A 26,338-nucleotide genomic window follows, 5' to 3' on the forward strand; every position below is an offset into this window, starting at 1 on the left:
AATAAGTGTGTGAAGTTTCAATCCATTCCCACAAGTGGTTGCTGAGATACCAGCTTACATACAAAACCTTAACCAAAAATTTCTAAGTCAAAAAAGGGGCATAATTTTGTAAAAAAGCAAAATAGAGTTATGGAACCTGTGCAATGTAAGTCAGTTTATCACAGTGAATAAGTGTGTGAAGTTTCAATCCATTCCCACAAGTGGTTGCTGAGATACCAGCTTACATACAAAAACTTAACCAAATCGGGATGCGGATGCCGACGCATGGGCGAGTCCAATAGCTCTACTATTCTATGAATAGTCGAGCTAAAAAACAACTTATTATTTCAGTAAAATATTGAAGTATTTGAAATTTTAGACTGATTTTCAAAACTTAAAAATTAAACAGCCTTTCACATAATCCTTCAGTCAACTAGTGTCATTCAGTGTCACTGTCCTTGAGTATGAGCTGTTCTGGTCATAAAAATATTCAACAGGCAATGGAGAAAAAACTAAACTTATTTGATGAATAGTATTTGCTGATTTGGTCAGTGTATCTTATGAAGCATCCAGTTTTGAGAGTAGGCAATTATTCATCATGAAAGTTTTGTGAACTATAATGTAATGTTCACAGAAAATATGAATTGTTTTTAAAACGGTTCAGTTTACATTTAAGTATTATACTTAACAGCTTCTGAATATACTGTAAAATCATTTAATTTCGTGGGCATGAAATTTCATGGTTTTGTTCAAAACCTCAATTTCGTGGGGATATGAATTCATGGATTTCAACTTTTGCACATAAAATGAATGGGAATTTTACTTGTTCATTGGGATTAAATTTCGTGGATTGACTCAACCACAAAAATTAGTCCCCCATGAATATTAATGATTTCACAGTAATCAATTTTTGTCACTTACTTTGTTCCAGTTCCCTTTTTTCATATCTGTCAATGTTAGTGAGAAGCCTGCAGATTTCATCTAGGTTGGAAAGAAGTGTAAGAAGAGAGTTTAAAAGGGGGACAACTCTACACTGAGGGACCAGCACCAAAGAGTGCAGCATGTGGAACAACATGGAACCAGCTGGAGAAGCATATAGGATACCTGAAATACAAGCAAATATAATTTTGAATCATTCAATGAAGCAATGAAATATAAATAACTTATGTTCAGTAAGACAAACATTTGAAACAAGGGCTATATCTTTCACTATAGTCAAGTTTTACAGGCAAGTTTTAGGTAACTAAATTCATTTACTGTCATCTATTACCAAGGACTTCAATGAATGGACAAGAATCAATAGATTTACCTCTAACTTATAATTTCATTATTTACAAATAAGTCTTAACGAACACCTGTTTTGTCAATTTTGATCCAATGAGTGATAAAGAGCGCTACAAAAAACCATGTTCCCACCACTAAAGTATGTAAGAATCGATATATTTCTCTGACTCAGTATATTTCCTAGTTTTCATATATACCACCTTTCAAGTACCTAAAATCTGTGTTTTGATTTTGACATAATGTTTGTAATATGAGACATACATTAAACAATGTTGTAAATCTTCATTAGTTTTTTTGTGTGATTCACATCCTAGTGTTGTTACCAATAGGGGCATCCAGCACCAGTCAGGATTCAAACACCCTTCAGCCCATTACACAAGTGTAACTGAGATATAGCTTGACAAACAGTTGCATGTAAAACTTATCTAAATTTTGAAACATAAGACATAAATCTAGAGGTTTGCAGCTTTAAATTCAACTAAGTTCTATCATTCATTAAGTTTAGGCAAATATTGTGACCTTAAGACCTTAAGAGTGTCAACAGTAAAATTGCTCACAGCAAATAATGCACAACAGTTGACAAGAGGACTGGGGTATCATAACAGCTCACCTTGAGCACTTTGTGGTCAGATGAGTTTTTTAAAAAGCAAGGTAATTAAAAAAATATTCAACTTGGCAACATTCTTGCATAAACACAATATCTCACCTATAACATGCTCCTGTACATTGAGTTTTCTCTGCTGACCAAGTAGTTTTGCTGCCTGTGATATCAGTTCTGAACACAATGGAATCATGAGGCTGAGGTGATTCTGTACCAGCCTCATCACATCATCAAACTAAACAGAAATATACGACAACTTACAAGCAAGCAAACTAGAACATGTTGTCCTGTTGATCAACTTATCATCAGATCCTATTAAATTATTTCATTTTTGTGTACATTAAATTTCTTTGTTTAGATGATAACTTTTTTGTTGGACATGAAATGCTTATTGCAACTTTTGAAGATATATGAACAGAGGAGTGGTGATCCAGTCAAGGTCTCACCTGCTCAACCCAGAGGAGAAGTCTGTATCCCACTGGAGTAACATGTGCAACCGTATCATCTCATATGACATATGACACAAAAAATAAATAACTTGAATGTATTTTAAATTCGCAAGTTACACTGTATATCAGTATCACTAGTGGTGTAGAGTTGGTTCATATGACTACTTAAGTTACCTGTGTAACCAAAAGTCTGAAATTGTGAGTGGAATTAAAGCACTTAGCATGCCTTCCAGCTCATTAAAGTGCAAGTTATGGTCTGGATTTACGCAGACTCTAACAATTTAAGTTGTAAAATCTTTAAATGAAACAAAATACCACAGTGTTCAACCTGTAACACTAACTTGCAGATGTAATGCCAATTTATGGTGAAAGTAATGCCAATATGCAGTAAATTCAATGGTGGAACTGAAAAAGACTAATTATTGATTCTAAGTATGAAATTAACACTTTGATTGCAAATCAAATGTGCAAGTTGTAATGGAAATGTCTAAAATTTCTCAAAATACCTCAAACTTCAGGAAGTTATATCCAATAAAATTTACAAGAAGAACTTTTGGAAACATAGAATGCAACCAAGCAAAATAATAGCAGACTCAGTTTGACAGAGTCTGTTCAAGTCAAGTTTTTTGAAAATTCTCATGATGCAGTTTTAAAAAATGTCAATGAAAATAAAACCACATTGAACATTATCCAGTGTAAAGTGATTTTTCACAGACCATGTTTTGTAAAATACTGACATAATACTTACATTTGTAGAAATGTGATCTGTTTGAGTACAGAATGCAAACAGATGTTTGTGTATGGAGGAGAGTAACTCATGCAGCTGGGGACAGCAGGTTTCTTTAACATCACAGGTGATGTCTTTATCATTGTTCTTCTCAAGGTCATTCAAAGCTGACTCCTGGTAACAAATAAAGGATCTCATATATATGGCTTTTCGTATTAAATCTGTAAAAACAAGTTGAAAACGAAGACAAATCTAAGTGCCCCGCTAGCCCAAACACATCCACCACCCAACCAATATTTTGGGGGGCAACGCAAGATTCTTCAATAAAAACAAAATGCTTTTGCTTAAAATGATCAAAATATTGTTCACGCTTAAACACAAGATGTTATATTTTCTCTCCTAGTGACACCAGTTATGAAAATACTAACTCTGGTGTTTACTCGATGAAAGGTATTTCAATCTGTAAAACAAACAAATATAAATCCTCTATGTTTTATGTCATGTATGAAAGCATAACATTCAAAATATCTAGTATACTTTCATTCAAACCAGACAACATATATGTTTGAATCAACTCCTGATGATATTTACTGTAAAATCACAAACATGATCCAATCCTATAGAATTAATAAATTCTCTTAAGGATGCTCTTGATGTATGTCAAGTTCTTTTCTTAAAATAGTACACAACTTTTTCTAAAAAGAGTACCCATTTTTTTTTTCCAAAGAGAGTACACATTTTCTTAACTTTTCCAAAGGGAAGTAACAAATTAAAATGAAATTCAGAAACTGAATTCATAAAATAATCAAATCCCTACTTTGTGTACCGTATTTTGGTGTGTATAGGTCGCGGTAATGTATAGTCCGCATCTAATTTTTGCTCTGGAAATGGTCGGAAAATTTAAGTTCTAGCGTGTTAGTTGCAGTTAAATTTCAGATTTTTTCCCCAGCAATATTTAATATTTACCGGCAAAAAAGTTATGGCGGCGGCTATATTGATGCGGCGGACTGAATTATTATCAGAACCTGATTGGTGGAAATCTGACAGTGTTATTTTCGATCCCAACCGTTTGGTACCAACAGTAGTATCGGTAACAGACTACATCAAAGAAAAGCGGCTTTTTGACACTAATTGGCAGCAGACGATTTGCGTTTACATTCTGTAATTATGCAAGTTTAAGTGTGAATTGTTTGCACAGCAATTATAACACCTTTCCGTGTCATGTAATTAACCGCGTTCTTTTGATTCTGAGTAAAAAGATTAACAAAATATCTCTTTTTGGATTTTTTTCTTTTATTTAAAAATCAAAAGTAAAAAAAATTATCTTTTAAGTTTTTTAATACACTAAGAATTAGTATAAACAATGTTTGGAATGGAGGACGGATCTGTCCGGATTTATCCAACCCGGAGTACATGTCAATCGCGTCCAGTAAAATGAAAGTAGAAACAAACGTAATTCAAACTGCAAAAACATCTTTGAATTAAAGTCATTCGTAATTTTAATAGTCTGTATGGGTTATTTACGATATATTTTATTGAAAGTAACCGCTATTGGTTGAAAAGCCACCGATATTGATATTTTTTTATCCATTTTGTTCGTTCGTAACAGATGCACGTAATTTTGCGAGAGCTACGGTCAGAAAATTGGCCCGAAAAAAACTCTGCTGGCAATGTTCTGTCGTACAGGTCGCAGTAACTTTTTCAGGCAGCAAAATGGGTAGAAAAAGTGCGACCTATACGCACCAAAATACGGTAGGTTATTATCTCTGAGTCACATAATATATAACCAGTGTTTAAGCTTGTTTAAATGAACACAATCAAAGTAAGATTTAATGTCCGAGTCTACCACACCCACCTGTATAGACGTCTATTATTCACAACGTATCAGTAGTTCTCTGACTTGGGGCTAAGCATTAGAAGTGAAACTGACTTCTGTTAAATACCATCAAGAATGAGGTTTATAAATGTGGTTAATATAAGTTGTGTAGTTTGTTTCAGAGGTAAACCAAAATAAATAACTGTTACCTGATTTGCTTTCCCAAGAACAGTCAAAGCCAAACAGTGACTTTCTCTTAAAGAAAATGTCATTCAGATGCATTTTATGATATATTATATCAAGATATATAAATTCCTTTGTATCTGAATTCCAAGAACAATTTTATTCAACAACGAAAAACACCACAGTTTCATAAGTACAGACTATTTCAATGTGGATTCACAGACCAAGTATTTAAGGACAAGACACTGTCAACAGTTTCAAAGGCAAGGTTTCTAAGTCAGTACTTACAGTTTCAAAGACAAGGTTTCTCAAGCAAATACTTAAGTTTTCTAAGGCAAGGTTCCTCGGGCAGTACTTAGTTTCAAAGAAGGTTTCTCAGGTAGTTCTTACACTTTCAAGGCAAGGTTTCTCTGGCAGTACTTACAGTTTCAAATGCTAGGTTTCTCAGTATATTCTTCATGAGAATCTCAGCTGTATGGAGATCTGGGAAAAATTTGGCTGCAGGTAAGTAGACATGACTGAGGCCGAGTAGTACTGATATATGGCTGTTATTCTGTAGGCTAGACAGTATCATGTTTAGCTGCATTCTCTACAATGAAATAACAGGATAATTATACATGCATATGACTGAGGCCCAGCAGTACTGATATATGGCTGTTATTCTGTAGGCTAGACAGTATCATGTTTAGCTGCATTCTCTACAATGAAATAACAGGATAATTATACATGCATATGACTGAGGCCCAGCAGTACTGATATATGGCTGTTATTCTGTAGGCTAGACAGTATCATGTTTAGCTGCATTCTCTACAATGAAATAACAGGATAATTATACATGTACATGACTGAGGCCCAGCAGTACTGATATATGGCTGTTATTCTGTAAGCTAGACAGTATCATGTTTAGCTGCATTCTCTACAATGAAATAACAGGATAATTATACATGCATATGACTGAGGCCCAGCAGTAGTGATATATGGCTGTTATTCTGTAGGCTAGACAGTATCATGTTTAGCTGCATTCTCTATAATGAAATAACAGGATAATTATTCATGTACATGACTGAGGCCCAGCAGTACTGATATATGGCTGTTATTCTGTAGGCTAGACAGTATCATGTTTAGCTGCATTCTCTACAATGAAATAACAGGATAATTATACATGCATATGACTGAGGCCCAGCAGTACTGATATATGGCTGTTATTCTGTAGGCTAGACAGTATCATGTTTAGCTGCATTCTCTACAATAAAATAACAGGATAATTATACATTGCTGAGGCCCAGCAGTACTGATATATGGCTGTTATTATGTAGGCTAGACAGTATCATGTTTAGCTGCATTCTCTACAATGAAATAACAGGATAACTATACATGTATATGACTGAGGCCCAGCAGTACTGATATATGGCTGTTATTCTGCAGGCTGGACAGTATCATGTTTAGCTGCATTCTCTACAATGAAATAACAGGATAATTATACATGTATATGACTGAGGCCCAGCAGTACTGATATATGGCTGTTATTCTGCAGGTTGGACAGTATCATGTTTAGCTGCATTCTCTAAAATGAAATAACAGGATAATTATACATGTACATTGCTGAGGCCCAGCAGTACTGATATATGGCTGTTATTCTGTAGGCTGGACAGTATCATGTTTAGCTGCATTCTCTATAACGAAATAACAGGATAATTATACATGTACATGACTGAGGCCCAGCAGTACTGATATATGGCTGTTATTCTGTAGGCTGGACAGTATCATGTTTAGCTGCATTCTCTATAATGAAATAATAGGATAATTATACATGTGCATGACTGAGGCCCAGCAGTACTGATATATGGCTGTTATTCTGCAGGCTGGACAGTATCATGTTTAGCTGCATTCTCTACAATGAAATAACAGGATAATTATACATGTACATTGCTGAGGCCCAGCAGTACTGAAATATGGCTGTTATTCTGTAGGCTGGACAGTATCATGTTTAGCTGCATTCTCTACAATGAAATACCAGGATTTAAATACACTGACCAAATAAAAGACCATTTGCACTGAAACTGGTTTCATTCTGTAGATTAACAGGAGCACTGCAAAGCGGAGTTATATACACCCAAAGGTATGACCCTAAGTGTGACCTTCACCTTAAAGCGAGCCATCTGAAACATGTGCTCTGCAGTACTATTATATGGCTGTTATTCTGTAGGCTAGACAGTATCATGTTTAGCTGCATTCTCTACAATGAAATAACAGGATAATTATACATGCATATGACTGAGGCCCAGCAGTACTGATATATGGCTGTTATTCTGTAGGCTAGACAGTATCATGTTTAGCTGCATTCTCTACAATAAAATAACAGGATAATTATACATTGCTGAGGCCCAGCAGTACTGATATATGGCTGTTATTATGTAGGCTAGACAGTATCATGTTTAGCTGCATTCTCTACAATGAAATAACAGGATAATTATACATGTATATGACTGAGGCCCAGCAGTACTGATATATGGCTGTTATTCTGCAGGCTGGACAGTATCATGTTTAGCTGCATTCTCTACAATGAAATAACAGGATAATTATACATGTATATGACTGAGGCCCAGCAGTACTGATATATGGCTGTTATTCTGCAGGTTGGACAGTATCATGTTTAGCTGCATTCTCTAAAATGAAATAACAGGATAATTATACATGTACATTGCTGAGGCCCAGCAGTACTGATATATGGCTGTTATTCTGTAGGCTGGACAGTATCATGTTTAGCTGCATTCTCTATAATGAAATAACAGGATAATTATACATGTACATGACTGAGGCCCAGCAGTACTGATATATGGCTGTTATTCTGTAGGCTGGACAATATCATGTTTAGCTGCATTCTCTGTAATGAAATAATAGGATAATTATACATGTGCATGACTGAGGCCCAGCAGTACTGATATATGGCTGTTATTCTGCAGGCTGGACAGTATCATGTTTAGCTGCATTCTCTACAATGAAATAACAGGATAATTATACATGTACATTGCTGAGGCCCAGCAGTACTGAAATATGGCTGTTATTCTGTAGGCTGGACAGTATCATGTTTAGCTGCATTCTCTACAATGAAATACCAGGATTTAAATACACTGACCAAATAAAAGACCATTTGCACTGAAACTGGTTTTATTCTGTAGATTAACAGGAGCACTGCAAAGCGGAGTTATATACACCCAAAGGTATGACCCTAAGTGTGACCTTCACCTTAAAGCGAGCCATCTGAAACATGTGCTCTGCACATCACCTCGATATGGTGAACATTTGTGCCAAGTTTCTTCAAAATCCTTCAAGCAGTTCAGGAGTTACAGAGCAGTCACGAAACAAAGTCATATGACCATTGACCCCTAAGTGGTGACCTTGAATTTGAAGCGAGCCATCCAGAACATGCGCTCTGCATGTTGTAGCAATGTGGTGAACAACTGTGTCAAGTTTCTTCGAAATCCTTCAAGAGGTTCAAGAGTTACAGAGCAGACATGAAATTGCTAACGGACACTGGTGTCATAACATAATACGACCCTTTGGGCATATAAAGTATCATGTAGAACTGCACACCTTACAAATGATAAATTAATAGGATACAGGTATGAGAGTATAGCTAAGGCCCAGAAGTACTTCACAGGTGGACACCCTGCTACAACAATTTATTTATTTATTTGGGTTTTACGGCGCACCAACACAGTATAGGTTATATGGCGCCAACAGTAATACAAATTTTGGTTCCACATCTCATTTACATCAAAATAAAAACATGAGGTATGGAATCAAAATTTGCATACCTGCTGGAATCACAGAGTTACAGCAAAACCAAGTGTTAAGACCCTATTAGTCGCCTCTTATGATCATGCAAGGGTAAGGCAGTGGTTCCAAATCTTTTCATACACAGATCGTCCCAGAACCACATGGGGCCTGCTACATCAAAAACATTTCCATAAGCCAGTTGGAGTTCTTCCTCAAATGAAAGAATACTATACCCAAAGCAATGTTTATATTTAAGAAATAATTTATAGCAAGAGAGTGTTTTATCACTATTTATGCACGATGGGCGGTTATAAGTCGGGTGAAATTATTTGTATGACGTATTACCGCTCGAGTGTATAAATAGTGTTAAAACACGGTTTTGCTATTAATTATTTTGATTCTAATATGCCCTCAATCTGAAACAGTAGATAAAATATAGCAGCACTCTTTCTTGGTCGCAACAAAACCACCGCATGTTAACGTGACGTCATTCTAGCGTAAGAGTGTTTTAACAGAGACAAGTATATTGGAATATATTATATATAACAGAAAGCTATGAAAGGCAAGTGATTAAGTGGCCTGCGTAACATTGTAACATGTACTTACTTGTCCCCTAGATAAGACACTCCAGCAGTGTGGAGACTGTGGTAGTAGAGAGTGTAACAGCTCCATTCTGTCTCCAAGACTTGGTAACAACATCTGAGCTCCAACAGACAGACACTCACACACAAGCTGCAATATCATATTAAACTATCAACAGTGAAATTTGTTCTTTTTATTTTAAACTATGTGATACCAGAAACACATTTCTTGCAATCTTTTTTTCCCACTATATTATCCTTATTGTTCAACAACAATACATTTTGGATATACAAATACACATATAAGTACAAAGACCCTTAACTCTCTTAATCTGTCATCTTATTTAAACTTGCAGGTTAATATTTTCCTATCACAGTTCACATTTCCACCATGTTTTATTGGAATCCCTCAAACTATGTCAGAAACATGACTCCAGACAGACAAGAAATTGAATATCAACACTATATATATATGTGTCTGCAGACTGCACCAGGAACACAAAATATACAAGTACAAAGGGTCTTATCTTCCTCCAGCAATATGACTGAGACTTGCAGGGACATACTTCCCTGTATTTCTATCAAATTTACACCTTCGATTGGGATTCCTTTTCTGCAATTCATGGTAGTGACAGAATCACTTTTAGGTCTTGGTTTCAATATATGAGGATACTAAACAATTTATCCGAGAGTGTGTAGCTTTATGTATACTAAGTCTCTTACCTGCTGAATTGAATCTGGTGTTTTCATATCAATAAGTTTGAACAGCAGGTTTCTTAAAGGTTTTGCTTGCTCACCAAGCAGATTTTTAGAGGCCCCTGCATTCTGAGCAAGAGACAGATGTACACACAAAAGTTTTAGGCACAGTAGGACAAAGTATCGGTGTTCACTGAAAAGTAAATAATTTCCATGTAAGACTAGGTCTGATATATTCTAATGTCTTTGTTTTTTCTCTGTTTTTGTTGACAAGTTCATACAGCAACAATTTTCTACAGATTAACAAAAGATATATTTTTGATGATAAATCAAAACTAATCAAGATATTTTGAAATTAAAAAAAAGTTCTTATTACCTCCATTGGAGTTTTCTAGAATGATGTATAAATCAATGGTATTGTCTTATATTTAAAGAGAAATCAAGAGAAAAAAACCTTGTTATCCAAAAGGTGGATCAACCAATAGAACACACAGATCCTGAAGGCCCTGTATTACTCACTTGATCCAGTTCTCATCTCAGTAACTTAAAGTATCTAATATGGTCTAGACTTCATTGAAACAAATATTCTGGCTATGAATTATGTAAGTCAGGTAGATCATTAACCAAGTCTTTCAAACCATGACCTAGTGTCCTAGCTTTTTACCTATTAGTAAATGACCTCATTACAAATTCATTATAGATTTTTAAATGACAAACATTTGAACTAAGTCTCATCTCCACACTTGACTTAATAGAAAATGAGTAGATATGAATATGGGTTACATTTAGCCCACATGTTTAAGTGTACCGCAGTCTTTTGGGGATTACTTACTATGAAGTTTGGATTTCAGGATTATCTAATAGTAATTGTTATAACTCAACGTTTGTAAAAATGCTATAAAAATCTGAATTTTAATTTTTCTCAATGAAATCTGTCGACATCTGACAGAGAAAGAAAAATAAAACAACAATAATTATTGTTGAGTTACAAAAGAAAAGAAAAAATATCTCACCTGTGATTCTGGAAAGGCATTGGGGCGAGTTCAGCATCAAAGCTGTGACAGTATCTCTCTAGAAACTGACGCAAGATATAGAAAGTTTCCACCTGTATATCTACACAAAATGGTCGGTGTAGTGACATCAGTGGTCTGAAATATACAATAAACAAAATAATTTTTGCAATTTCTTGCATCTATTTGTATATTTTTATCTATATTCAATTAAGAAGTCAAAACACATTTCTTGACTTATGCATCACACAAATATCTGACTTTTGTCATTTTTATCATCTCCATTTTCATCACAAATGCACAAGTTAGTTGTTTTTTTCTCCAATTTACGTCCTTTTTTTATCCTTTAAAGATACAAGTATCTGCTTCTGTCTCACATGCTCCACTACTGACCTGAATTTAAATACAGCTATCCATACTACCCTACATGAGGACACTGTTGAAATCAGACGACGACTTTCCACTGTATGTACAACTGCTCATGCTTTGTCAGGTACAGTGCCTGCCGTGATCTAATGAAGAACTGTCTCTAAGTAAAGCTGCCCATGCTATGCTATGTGAAAGGCTGTCAAGATACAATACTGACCTGTCATTAGATATCACTACCCATTCTATGTAATGTAAAGTGCTATGTAATAAGATGTGATACAGACCTGTCACTAGGTATAGCTGTCCATGCTATGCTATGTGAAGTGCCAGCAGAGATCTGGTGTATGGGTGCTTTAGTAATGGCACCAGTCACTTTTTTTGGACGTGTTATAGGACTCTGTGAGTGACCTTGACCACACTGTCCCATCGCATTGTTGCCCCAGGCATAAACTACATTATCTGTTCAAAACATATAACATCATGAGAAAATAACAAACAAGACTAATGCCAAGCAATAAAAGTACCCAAATGAAAGGGGCATAATTGCAACATGTATGTAACCTCAGACAACTATAAGAAATTATGTATAATTCTTGTAGCTGTAGTAACCCGAATATTACATGTAGCAACAAATAAGACCAGCATATTCTTCAAACTGCTCCCATATCAGGTTTCAACAATAAATATTTGGTAACTTTAGAGTTATCGTATCTGCTTTGTTTGACATGCTTGTATAAAACAAGATAATCAATTGCGTTACCTCTAAAACTTTTATCTCATTTTGCAAGGAAAACTATTTTTGGTTTTGTGCAATACATAATAATAAATTGAAAATATACAACACAAGCTGTAAAAAATAAACACTGACTAAACTGACCATGAGTGAGAGCTAAGCAGTGGTTGTCTCCACAAACAACATCCACCAATCGTATTGTCTGGAAGTCTTCCAGAAGGCGTGGTTTAAGGGCAGTTGCATCCGGAGAGCCACACCCTATCACAGAGCCACACCCCCAGGCATACAGCTGTTTGTGAAATAATCATATTTGAAAAATTATGATAAATAATATAAGGTTGAATAGCAAATCTATATAAAGAAGAGCTTCATGTAAAACACGGATGGCTTGTCAGAGGCAGAGGTTGTTTATTTTGACAGCCATAAGCCCAAGTCTTCTCCACTCAATGCCTAGAAACTGTTTTCAGTCTTGAGGTGACTATGACCTTGACCTCTGACCTTTTTACAGGCTATCTACTAACCTTGACCTCTGACCTACTGAACAACACCATATTGAATATCTAGGGACAAAAGCTAACCATTCTAAGAAGTCTGAATACTGCAAACACAAGCCTTCACAAGTTACTTAAAAGAAACTGTTCATCAACATACTGACCCTCAAAATCAAAGGGTCATCCAAAGAATACAGACAGGCTTAGTTTGACTACTGTAAGTCCAGCCTTCTCCAGTAAAGGAGTGAAATCTTTCTAGATTCTAAATATGTAACAGCATGTACTGACTGCAGATAATTATCCTATTAAATTTGACAACTGTAAGCCAAAATGTCCTCCAGTTATTGATAGGAAACCGTGGAGTCAACTGACAGGTAGATCAACATGAACATAACAAAATACCACCTCTTCTTCCAATGGGGTAAGGGTTTTTTTGGGGGTTTTTTTTGAGGTGGGGGGAGTGGGGGTCAAGTAAAAATCATTCATGAAATTAATCTAGTAAATGAATATGCTATCAAAGCTTTACTATACAATGAACCTGGATGCTGAAGATGGAAAGTAGGGTATTTTTGGAGTGAAAGTTTAACAATCCCCTTACAGTTACCAAAAAGACAAATAAAAATCTGTCTTACCTGACCAGTGGTGGTAAGTGCTACAGAAAAATGACAGCCACAAACCACTTTTCTGATGGTAACACCCGTCAAACTTTCAATGATCTTTGGTTTATACTGTCTGCATGTATCACCATGACCTAACTTCCCTGAAGTAAAAAGCACAACATATTAATGGTAAAGTCAAAACTGGATGGAGTGCATTCCATGTTTGTATAATGGGAGTACCACTTGCTAGGAGCGTTGTACTTCCCAGTATCCCTCATAAAAAGACATTCAAACCCAGTCTGCTATTATATTGCTTGGTTGCATTCTATATTTCCAAATGACCTTATAGATTTTATTATACAGTAAAGTATTGTTCACTGGAATATTGGAGTGAAGCACCTGGGTCCACTGGAGCAATTCTTATTGTCCCTGAAAATTTTCTTGATGTTTTCCATATCTGGATTGCTCAAACCCCTCATATTTTATATATATATATATCGTTTGTACTGGTATATTGTGGTGGTGATTTAGTTCGTATAAATTCTCTCTACTATATAATAATTTATAATGCGAACTTGTATCCTAGCGGATCTCATGTATGGGAAAGTCAACTATTCTGAATATAATTATATCCCTTAATGCAAAATTATCTGTATATATTCAATGTATCCTTGAGATCCAGTTAACTTTCAGAGAGAAAAAATATAGCTTCTCTGGTCCCAATCAGTTAAAAAGACTAAAATGTCACTACTGATTTGTGAGACATGAAAACAGAGATTTGAGTATATATATATGTAAATGTTGAACCAGTACGAATGTGTAGTGCAATTCGGGCTCGTATATAAAGCAGCATCGAAACTAATCTTTCTGGGTTAGTGGACTTGCTGTGGCATGTGCATATTCGTTTGTACTACTAGGCGCTTTGCCGTAATTGGTCTGGTATATTGTGGTGGTGATTTAGTTCGTATAAATTCTCTCTACTATATATATATATATATATATATATATATATATACACACTGTAAGGTTTCTTGCAAAGTCTTAAAACTGGAAACAGATGTCAAGTTTCTTTACAATCAAAAAAATCTATACCACTATCCCCACTGCCAAACGACCAGACTGTTTTCCCATCCCTTGCAACTACAATAGTGTGAGAGCTTCCACAGGAGACCTGGGAGATCAATGGTAGATCTTTCACCCTGGTTGGTAAATTCTTGCTACTGCTGTCTCCATGGCCTATATTAATGTAATAAAGCTTAAACGTAAATAACTTGCAAAATAGATAAATCAGTAAATTTGATGCAATATATTTTTATCGTTCAAATGGCAAAACATATATTAAGAAATTAATGTATACGTGTTTAAAATTGCCATAAATTTGGAAAAAAATTGATTAAATTTTCTATCTTTACAGAGATGTTCTCAAGTTTCCTACCACTTTTCCTACTTTTAACAAAATCATCAAAAATTAAAACTTATCCCAACCACGTTAAATGTTACTACATGTAACATTTTACAAATCCTGCCATAACAATGAACCCCTTCCGCTACAATATCTCAAGGAATAAAGTTCTTATAATGAAAATACCTAATCTTCCATAATCCCCCTCCCCCCAGGTGTAAAGTTCTCCCTCCTGTGTTACTGCAGCACTGTGACGAAAACCAGCTGACACTTGAACTACAATCTGAAAAACAACCTGACAATTAACCTACAATCTGAAAAGAAAACCAGCTGAGATAGGAATTACAACCAAACATACTAGATGAAACTTCAACTACAATATAAGAAAAAAACCCTGAATTTGTCTTAAACCTGAATCTGAACTACAATCTGCAAAGAATAGCTGAAGCTTCAGCTACAACTTTTAAAATTGGTGCCTTCAGCCTGTAAAAAAAAAAACACCTGACATTTTAATTACAAAGGATATAAACAGAAACCAAAACTTGAAAAAATGGCCAAAATCGTTCAAATGTTTTATCATTTTAACACTAATTTCTGTTTTAATATATTTTTTTTTACTTTTTTAAATATAAAACATATAAAAAATATTTGACACAATAAACTTGCTCACATCTAGGGAAATAAATACATGTATGTAAGTAAAACTGAACTGAGTAACTAGCTGAAGTACTTACAATACCAGATAGACCTGTGATCTGCTTAGGAAATTTCTGTGTGGAATTATTTCCATGACCTAGTTTTCCATAGTCTCCTGTAAGAAAACAGTCAGATTTAAACTAAAACTGTCAATGACATGTTATTCATATGAATCTAAAAATATATGAAATTTAATCACCTTCTATTTGCTGGTGTCTGAACTGTTAATATTGCAATAAAATCTTTTTCTAACTAGTGTAGTGATGTATATGATCTGGGTTCTTAGAAAAGGACCGTCACAGCAAAATTAAACTGCTATTTTTACAAAATGAAGTTTGAGAAGAGTTGACCTTCACACAATTCAAATTGTAAACAGCAAAATAATACAAGTATCAAAAGTTATAAAGGCAAATATGCCTCTTTCTCATTTTTCAAAGCCTTCTCATGGAACAAAGCCTTTGGAAAATTAGAACTTGAAGCTGTTTCCCATTTCTAAATATTATACATGTTTTGGCAAACCATATGACAGTAAAAAGGAATAAAAAGAAAATAATATTATTCACATTCAAATAGAAATATACACAACAGAAAATTTTGGCACAAAATTTGCTTATCTAAAATCACTGTCCAGAGTAATACATAACCTTCTTATAGAAAACAGTAACCACATATTGTGAAGTTTTTTTGTCTGCCAGGGTTTTTTTTTATTCTATAGCAGCAGCCGAATATCGGCCTCGTCCCCCAGCCGAGGATTTCCCCCACAGCCAAGGATTTCCCCTACCGCAGTCCGAAATTCCCCTACGTCCGAAATTCCCCCCTCCGAAATCGTAAACAAAGCAAGGGAAATTACTCCGTTAGTTCATATTGACGCTTTACGATACTGTTTTACAACATCATTGGTTCCGATACCAAGCGTAAAAAAACTAAAATATCAGAGTCATTTTCGGAGGTAAACAGATTGTTAAAAAAACTTCTTTTTTCATCGGCAAAAGACGTAAGTATATGTCTCATATGTCTCATATTATGACACACTTTGTAAGTTTGCGGCATCCGTGACCGTCAACAAACAACAACGAAAATGGACTGGTCTTCATCTATGTGCTTATTTGCTAAGTGACAGTGTGTATAGTTGCTAAAAGTTGCAGGAATATGTAATAAAAACATAGTTTAAAGTGTTTATTATGCATAATTGTAAATTCCCCCCCACCCCCCCAGAGTGAAAAAAATTTCCCAAAATTGCTCGTCGTGCGCTATTTTCTTCCCGCAATGACAGGCTGGGGTCCCTTCCCCCAGCTGTAAAAAAAACCCCTGTCTGCAAACATAATTACATATCTGTTTTTAATTAAAAACATTTTTTTAAAAAAGCCTCAGTTTTTGAGCGCTAACCAATGATCACAAGTCTTGGTTCGAGAAAGCATTTAGCTGTTTCAGAGGGTGAAGGTCATCCTGTATTCTGTATTCTTGTCTTTTCCAACAATGTTGGTGAACCGTGACACGTCACGTCAATTTCCAGTATATTTACCCCCATCATGAATAAACACCACACTTTACTAACTCTTTGGTAATAATAAACATCTATTAGCGAGGTTCTTGAATGCAGTTTTGTTTTTGTGGGAACTTTTTGAGTTATTTTGATCACACAATTTCAATTGTTTAAATCATTCATCATGTAGAGCAAAAAAAGTCTTTTACAGTGGAACTCAACACCTTCTAGAGACTCTATTTTTAAATGTTTTGAATCACACAAATGGGTACAGTCTATGATAATATTTACTATTTCTGAAAGGGTATACTCATCCCACGGTTTATATGGCAGAATATTCACTTCATATTTAATCTTTAATCATGTCATCATGTGAAAGCCTTGATTATTCATTCACAACAATCCATAGAATTTTTCTTCATAGGGACTTTTAAATTTAAATGTTGGAATGGTGGTATCAAACTATAGCAAAAACTCTTTTGGAACATAAATCTATTACTGATAAGAGCTGAAATACCATTTAAGGGGCTAGGAATTATGAAAAGGGCATACTATCTATAAAAGATCAGTGAAACAATTGATTTTGATGCTCTAATGAGGCTCAATCTAGCGACAGAATGCACGAGCGATAAAATGTATGAAACTGTTGGACAATGAAATGTTAAAGATGCAGAACATAAGGAAATGTCATTGTAGAGACTAAAGTGACAAGTTATAGCTATCAAAGCATCTGAACATCATCATCATCTTCAGTAATCGCCTCACTCTAGAAGAGTATACTTGCCATTTTATTAAAATACTGTACAGTGTACATGCGTAGTCAAAATAATTCAACGTTCAGATTGTTTTATATTTGTGACGCTGCAATCTAAATGTCAAAGCTTAGGACCAAAATAATGGAGGATAAATCACAGTACACAGTCATGTAAAGTTATTGGTTTTATCGCTTGCGCAAATTGGTGTGTAGACACAGTAAAAGTTAATCGTGTACAGTACATACATAGGTTTAAATCACCAGAAAATTCGTAATTTTGGATATTATTTGATAATTTTTACATAAATCAATGAGGAATTGAATCCCCTTTCGATACATGTAAGTTTTATTTGAATTTATGGCCAATTTGTGACATAATCAGCATTTAAACCTATACCATGTAAAGTGTCGGCAGCGATGAAAATTTCATCGGAAATTGCTTCCACTATTTTGGTCTTTTGAGTGTTTGACGGGAGTGGGGATACTGCCCATATGAAAAAATTATCTCAATATTTCATAGGATCGCGTCAAATTTGTTAGAGTAAGTACATGCGCAGCCGCACGGGTCAACTATTTACATATTAAAGACTTAAAGTCTCTCTTTGCACACAGTTTAAAAAACTGATAAAACAAAGACTAGCATTTACAATGTGTTGATATTTCCTAGACCTAGAACAGCCTTAAACCACAGGGGTTCGGCTCATGCCTAGGTCCAGGCCCTACCCTATAAGAAAAACACAAGGGAAAGCATTTCACCTAGAGCAAAGTTCTATGTCCCTTCGGTTTTTCGCTTGCTATATTTTTTCTAAATAAATATTTTCTAGAACTATATATGCCATTTGTTGTCTATTAAATTCTGCGCATGACGGTACCAAATTTTCTTACATGCGTGCTAGCAAACGCGAGAAAACTGCATCCGAAGTTTCAAAAATGTTCCGAAATATTGTAGGCGTAGGAGACCGTGTCCAAACTCGAGCAACAATGGAACTCCACTAAAACAACTTTACAGCGATAGATACGGACACAGGTAGGTCACAAGCTAATGCACAACAATGTTTGATAACTATTTATCCCTTTACCTCTTACACGAAAGCTCTGATGAAGATGCAATTCTGCTTTGTTTTTTTATCGCTGAATTTTCATTCAAACGCGTCCATAGTGTTGAAATCAAAACGAGGCTGTCATATATACGGATCAGCCAATAATACAACTGGATGCTGGAGGTGTGTCAGTCTCGATTTGATTTCAACAATATGGATGCATGTGAATGAAAACACGGGCGATCAAAAAACAATACAGAATTGCATCTTCCCCGGAGCTTTCATGTAAGAGATAGAGGGATAAATAGTGATCAAATATTGTTGCGAATTAGCTCGTGACCTACCTTTGTCCGCATTTATCAATCTAAAGTTGTTTTAGTGGAGTTCATTCGTTGCTTCAGTTTGGACACGGTCTCCGTCGACTACAATATTTCAGAACATTATTGAAAGTTTGGATGCAGTTTTCTTGCGTTTGCTAGCACGCATGTAAGAAAATTTGGTACCATCGTGCGCAGAATTTAATAGACAACAAATGGCATATATAGTTTTAGAAAATACAGGGTTTTCCTGGACGCAGGTTTTCTGCGTCCCTGACGCGCTTTTACTGCTTTGAACTCGCGTTTTTAGTGCCTCTGCGTCCCACTGGACCCGCAGATCGGTCACGAAACTCCTTTGCACTGAAGCCTCCTTTGCGCAGATACCCATGTAAAATGCGCAGTTTTTTACCACCGGGACCATCACTGAATCGTGGGTGCTCATTATACACAGGTATAGACGATTTTCCAACTTCTAACAAGTTTTGTTATCGATGTTCGCCATTTTGGTAAAGGGAAACTACTCTCCGCGCTAATTGTCACCGCTAAAATCTAAGATTGCCATTACGTTCCGTAAAAGATCGAATGGTTTATTTTTTTATTTAAACAACATTAATTTCATATAAATTTAAAGTATTTTCATGAAAAAATATTAATAAATCACAGAAATTATGATACTAATTAAGGATCGAGTATTATCTTTAACCGAGATAAAACTGTGAACAACATAATTGACACGAGGTGACACCTTAATTGCCGGTAATTACTGGCTATTTGATCATAACAAAAAGACTATCACACCTTTTGTAATCAGTCTGAATTGAGAAGCTCATGCCATTTTGAAAGATACCATTCCGAAATATTGAATCAACTGCTATCTAAATTAAAAAGATACAATTAAGTTCACTCGGTTTTAGGGTAAATTTTTATAGTAATAATGTCCATTTTCAAGATCAATAATTTGTGGACCCCCAAAAATTATTAGGGACCCTTAAATTAGCAGCCATGAGAGTCCATGGACTCCCAAATAAAAAACCCGAGGGAAAACCCTGAAAATATTTATTTAGAAAAAATACAGCAAGCGAAAAACCGAAGGGACATAGAACTTTGCTCTAGGTGAAATGCTTTCCCTTGTGTTTTTCTTATAGGGTAGGGCCTGGACCTAGGCATGAGCCGAACCCCTGTGCCTTAAACAGGTCCCTGAAAAGTCACAAATTAGCTATATAGCTAAATCTAGCTATATATAGCTAGAAATAGCGATAAAACCAATAACAATTGTTCAAAATATGTGAATATCAAATATAAAATAGTTATTATCCCATTCAAATGGTTTATGAGACAAAAGACAAAGAATGGAGATCTATGCAGTTTCAGTTTCAATGTTGCAAATTTCTGCGATTAGTCACTTATAAATTTGTCTTATACCAGTAGGATGATTATCACAAGTGAAAAATTCGGTATGGTTTATCACAAAATACTGCCGCAGTTATTGAAAATGTGACTACAAAGATCTTGGTTTTGTGTTATTGATTTTCATCTTATAAACCTTTTGGACGTGGTTATCACCATTATTCATCTTATTTTGACATATTTTGCATTATTGGTACTGGTTTTATAGCTACTTCTATCTATATATAGCTAGATTTGAAAACACATTAGAAATACCAACAGTAAAAACAGTCAGGTATGGCAAGAACTCTTTTAGGTTTGAGGCCGTTCGGGTGTGGAACAGTCTGCCAAATGATATAAGGACTGCACAGGAATACAAGGAATTTGTCAGGCTGATCCGCACCTGGACTGGTCCCAAATGTAAATGTGCCATGTGCTTATAGTTGCTTTTATACTTTTCTTTGCTGTTTGGCTTGTTGTATTGCTTTATTTATTTGTGTGCTTCTTAGTTTCGTCCTCAGCTAAAGACTTTTTTTTTTTTTGCATTTATCAGTTTAATTTGTTTGTCTGCTTCCATGTTTTTTGGTTTTTTATTCTTTTTTGTGCTGTCGCCTGGTGGAGTCTCAGCGCGTGTGGACTGGCCATACAGCTGGCAAAACCAGGCGAAGCATATCTTAAACTTTTTATCACTACTTCATCTATCCATTTACTCATTATCTTAACAATAGTTTTTCATTTTAACTAAGTACTTACATTTAAATAGTAGAGTGGGCAGACCAATGCTCGGCGCATACCAACGCTCGGCGTATATCACGTTTCTCTGGGAATTTCTTAATATATATATAAAATATCAGCTCTTATGAGTCCCCTTTCGTTTGTTTACATCACGCGTAATTTTATCCCAGTGCGGTTCATTTCCAGTATGGTCACGTGGTCACAGTAGAGCAGACGATGCAAGGCTAAAAGCCGTTCAGTTTTGTGTTCTACTGTCATTAAAACAGATTTTCTGGTAAAATTGGTATTAAAAAAGTAGCTTGCAGGCCGAATTATGGAGAATAAAAGCATTTTCATTTTTAATTATTCTATTTCTTTATACTTAAATAAACTATAAACCCTTATCATGGCATTTTATACGGACCCATTGTACTGCACTTTTCTGTAGCTTATGCTGTCGAAGTAATTGATATAGATCTACTATGTGGACTAATGACACTTTTGAAAAGATTTCCAAAAATAATGGAAATAAATCATCAGATATCATAATTTATTGATTTCTTGAAGTTAGACTCACAGAATTGTGATAAATTATCTTCAAATGAATTCCTTAAGATAATTGTTGTGTAAAATGTGTTTATTCAATTTATAGATGCAGAATAGAGAGAGGGGTAATTTACGTAACTGTTTATGTACTTTAGAAAATCAGTTAATCAATACAACCTATGTCTTGTGTTAAATATGTCTTATACTTTACTTTAATACATAAATAGTTCAAAATTACAACCTGCAGATTAATATGCCGTACGCCGAGCGCTGGTATACTTCCGCATGAACTGCATAGGTTTTACTGATACTATTTTTAGCTCCCGCCTATTACGTCACGGTGTGACTAGAAATATGTAAACAATATGGTTGAATACTCAAAGATTGTTCTACAAACTGACGATAAAAAAGTACGGTAAGTTAATGTAAAATCAGTTTTTAAATTTAAAATATGTAGTTTTTACGCCGAGCATTGGTCTGCCCACTCTAATATAAGTCATAATTTAGTATATTCTTAATATATATTTTTTTATATATATCTTTTTTCTCTCTCTTTCATGCATGATGCCAATCTGTTTTTATTGTGATAACATTGTAGATGACAGAGGCGGGTGTGGCACTGTGTATGACCCTCTCAGGCCCCTTTTCCCTCTCTACATCTTTCTTTCGGTAGGTTGGGATAAGTACTTTACTTGGGGAATTAGGTTTTCTGTCTCACACTTGTCACATACCCGACTGTCAACTACTAATTCCTTATTTTATGCCCATAGATTTGTATTTTTACTTGCATGTACCAATATAATATGCTTATCTTTTTTTTATGCTATGCTTTAACCATGTACTTTTCTTTTACAGCCTTTTTTAATAGTTATATTATTTTTACATATGTTTGTCGGGAAATAGCTTTAAGCTAATGTTTTTGTTATATATAGTATCCGACGTTAAATAAAGTTTCTTGTATCTTGTATTTAACTATATTGCTAATTTGTGACTTTTCTGGGACCTTTTAAACTTTAAAGCCCTCAAGAGAAAGCTGATTTATGGCACATTGAGTCAAGCAGTTCCAAAGGACAACAGTGGCTGGGCAGAAGCTGTGCTGTGTTGGGAGGCAGATTTGCTACATGAGATTTGGTTGTACTGTCGGTTATGGATTGTGGCTGATCTTGATCCAAATAGATATGTCCGATTACTCATGCACATTTGAACATCAGTTTGAAAATCATGACAGACCTGAATATGATTCATACTTGAATATTTACAATACAGAACTATAATTAAAAAATCATTATCTGCTAGATAAAATGCTCTAACTATGAAAAGCTTGCCTGATTTTAAAAAATTCGTCTGCAGGAAAACATTATTGTCTTTGCTCGATATATTACTAAAATATTTCAATTCTTTAATCGAACCGCGCAGCTTCTTCTGTCCAGGACGTAGTCTGTTACACTGATCTGTCTAGCAATTCAGAGTTGTTAATATGTAGAGTATAAATGCATTTGGTACGTCAAACCACGAAGATTATTAATAGACTGAAGTGTAAAATGATAGTTTAAAGCAAGGAAAAATAGCTTGATTATAAGTAAAAATATAAAAGTAGCTATCAATGCAAAAAATGTTACTTTAAGAGTATAAATACTAAATCTCCACATTTCTATTCTTTGTGTAAACATATATTGAAACAAGTACCAGAAAATCCGTACCTTGGGTTAACGTTATCGGAGGACCTGACTTGGTCAACTCATATTAACAAAATAACTAAGAAAGTAAACACTATATACTTTGGCTCTACTTAGACGGAATTTTTAAATTGTCAGATGCTGTGTAGAAAGACAGCATATCTAGCACTGGTCGGGTCATACTTGGATTATGGTGCGATCATATGGATCCTTACTTAAAACGTGATATTCTGAAATTAGAAAAAAATCAGCAACAGGCAGATCGTTTCATTAGTGGAGATTATAGATCTAGAAAGGACGGTTGTGTTACTAATATGTTAAAAACCATGGGATTACCAACACTTCAGGATCGCCAAACAGCAAGCAGACTGATTTTCCTGTTTAAAGTGGCCGAGGGTTTGGTCCCTGTCGTTCCAGCATCAGATTTTCTACAACCTGTTCGCGTAAAGAGGCAAATCAAACCTAGGGAATTTAAGGATTATGTGTCATCTAATCTAATTGATAATCATGCAGTGTATCATGATAAGGGCTTTAAGGTAAAAAACTGTAGAACTGTTCAACTAAGGAACTCTTTTTTCGTAAAGACCGTAGTGGATTGGAATCATCTGGACAGTAGTGTTGTTCGTGCAGAGACAGTTGAGGGCTTCAAGGCAGCCCTTCATTTTGACTAAGCGCCCCTCCCCCCCCCCCCCCCCCCCCCCCCCACACACACCCAGTGTCCATGCCGTAACAGACCCTACACCATAACCGATACAGATACATATACTATCAGGCAATATAGGGTGAGACATGATCAATGCATTGAACTGCCCAGGGGTTGGGATGTGAGCAACAGCAGGAGGGGGAATAATTCCAGTGATATACTGTTCTGGGAGAGAAAGAATACTTTTATTAATTATTATTATTTATTTTGCAATTGCATATATCACAACATTAACACACATTATACAGTATAACAATGTAAAATAATTTTAACAAATAAAATAGATTAAATAGACATTTAAATAAAATAACAGATTTCTACTGCACAGAGTAAATTTGACATATCGCAAAGTCAGCATTCTTAAAAGCAAATGTGATAAATAAGAGCATATCTATTTAAGAGCAGTAAATAGGCTGAGAGCATATTTTCATATTCAAGAGAATAACTTATTCAAATAATATTTAAGATGTTACAGAAATAAAAACGACAAAAATTGTTTGAGTTAGAAAAACTTAGGTAAAATAAATATGATCTATGGTTGCATGGATAACCCATTAAGTCCGAAAGCTTATTTCCAGTGGGGTCCAGACGTAATTACTTTAAGTAATCTGTAGTTGTTATGAATAACTTGTAACTAAAGGAATGGAAGTGACGTGTTGGGCGGGAGAGGGGCATTAAGTAGCCTTCGTCGGGGATGGCAACAAATTCATGTTCGATTTTAGACATAAGGGAAAGTAGATCTATTATCAATACGTCGGAGATCTAGTCGATTAAAGATTAGGGATTGTGGTATGTCTGAAACAAGGAGGTTTGACGGTAGTAGCCTTAACACAATGAGTTGCCTGTCTCTGGACAATCTCTATCTGGTCTATGAATGTTTGGGTGTAGTGTGACCACACTTGGAGCCATATTTCAGCTGGGGTATTTCATGCTTGTTGACGACCTTATAAAATCACTCTTAATTTGACCTTATCTTTCTTGGCTTTTTGGTAAAGTATTTAATAAGATAAAACAATGATAAAGGTCCTACAAAAGAGCCGCATTCCGAGAAAACGCAGCTTCAATACAACTTTACAACAGTGTCTGTCTGTATGGATTTGTGAGTGATATAATTTATTATGCTTTTATATAACAGTACATAGACAGCGATGGACAATTATAGAACACGGTGGTAGTACTGCCTTGGAACGTTCAGTGGCAAAACCACCATTGGAGTGTTGAAACCGGTTTAAGGAGTGCTTCAAACTTCACTCTTCACCACAATGCACCTTATTCGAAAGTCTCAGGACAGTGTATAAAAAAACCGCTAAGTGAACCCCAAAAACATGTAATGGTAACAACATTCAAGTTTCTAAAACAAATAAAACATTTGTACACATAAACAATCGTGTAGTTACTGTCTTTGCAATGAACAGCAGACTAACAAGAGAAACTCCTTTTTTAAAAAAATAGCTCGACGAGACTGACCAGAAAACAAGTATATAAACAGATTGGTCTCAGGAAGAGTAAGAACTAGCAAACATGCAGTATGTTTTTAAAAAGGGGGTAAAAACCTCTTTTGATAAATCTTTCTTTAATACTACCAAATACAATTGGAAGTTGTCATAGCCAAGAATCATGTGAAGTTTGAATGCAATATTATCATCAATTAGTATTGTTTTATTTTCCAAATGAAATACTGAATTTTTCTTTACAGAATTGCAAAATGCATAATTACCTCATAGACTGCAAGAAATATGCAAAAAGAGTCTGTAAGAAAATGGAACTATACCGGGCACTCGATTTGATTGAGTCTTTTCATGAAGGGTAACGAAATGTGCAAAATACGTAACGCATCCGAGCACAGGTTTAAGCGATAGTATAGTGTGCAAGATCTTGACTTAAATCTACATTATATGCTTCGTGCAAAACGTCCAAAAGCGGCTGACATAATTAACTGTATATAGTGTCATCGATCTAAAGATAATTTTAAACTCAGTTGTGTTTATGTTGCAGTAATGCAATTTACGCCAGCGACTTTATACTTTAATGGTTGCGACTTTAATAGCTGAAAAAATACACTACGTGCCCCGGATATTACTTCAGGCCAGTGGCAAACACCACAAGAAAGATTCAACCGGTCAACTTTTACACATGCTCGCTCTTCACTTCCACGAAGTTCGCAGAGGCAAGGATAAATAGAAAATCAAGATCCTGCAAAGCAGCCTCTTCAAACAACAAGCAACTGAGTCAACTATGTAAACATACATCAGCGTGCAAGCATACACGAATGCACGTATGTACGCGAAACATATTTCAAAGGGAAACATATATGAGATGAAAC

The 26,338-nt window shown here is 35.2% G+C and overlaps 1 protein-coding gene across 1 annotated transcript in view; it reads right to left on the minus strand.

The window, feature by feature from the left end:
* Positions 1-24,924, minus strand: part of LOC123565561 (probable E3 ubiquitin-protein ligase HERC1) — a 182,289-nt gene extending 157,365 nt beyond the window's left edge. The window contains exons 1-15 of the mRNA XM_053550306.1: positions 24,858-24,924; positions 24,025-24,180; positions 15,435-15,511; positions 14,887-14,983; positions 14,391-14,534; positions 13,332-13,459; positions 12,353-12,497; positions 11,760-11,934; positions 11,110-11,244; positions 10,124-10,289; positions 9,426-9,551; positions 5,464-5,628; positions 3,062-3,214; positions 1,970-2,099; positions 901-1,083 (exon numbers count right to left, since the gene is read on the minus strand). Of these exons, the coding sequence (XP_053406281.1) occupies positions 901-1,083; positions 1,970-2,099; positions 3,062-3,214; positions 5,464-5,628; positions 9,426-9,551; positions 10,124-10,289; positions 11,110-11,244; positions 11,760-11,934; positions 12,353-12,497; positions 13,332-13,459; positions 14,391-14,534; positions 14,887-14,983; positions 15,435-15,511; positions 24,025-24,180; positions 24,858-24,924 (2,047 nt within the window). The remainder of the gene's footprint in view (positions 1-900; positions 1,084-1,969; positions 2,100-3,061; positions 3,215-5,463; positions 5,629-9,425; positions 9,552-10,123; positions 10,290-11,109; positions 11,245-11,759; positions 11,935-12,352; positions 12,498-13,331; positions 13,460-14,390; positions 14,535-14,886; positions 14,984-15,434; positions 15,512-24,024; positions 24,181-24,857) is intronic.
* Between the last annotated feature and the right edge of the window lie 1,414 nt (positions 24,925-26,338).

The sequence above is a fragment of the Mercenaria mercenaria genome, chromosome 8 (assembly GCF_021730395.1).
Source record: "Mercenaria mercenaria strain notata chromosome 8, MADL_Memer_1, whole genome shotgun sequence".
NCBI lineage: Eukaryota > Metazoa > Mollusca > Bivalvia > Venerida > Veneridae > Mercenaria > Mercenaria mercenaria.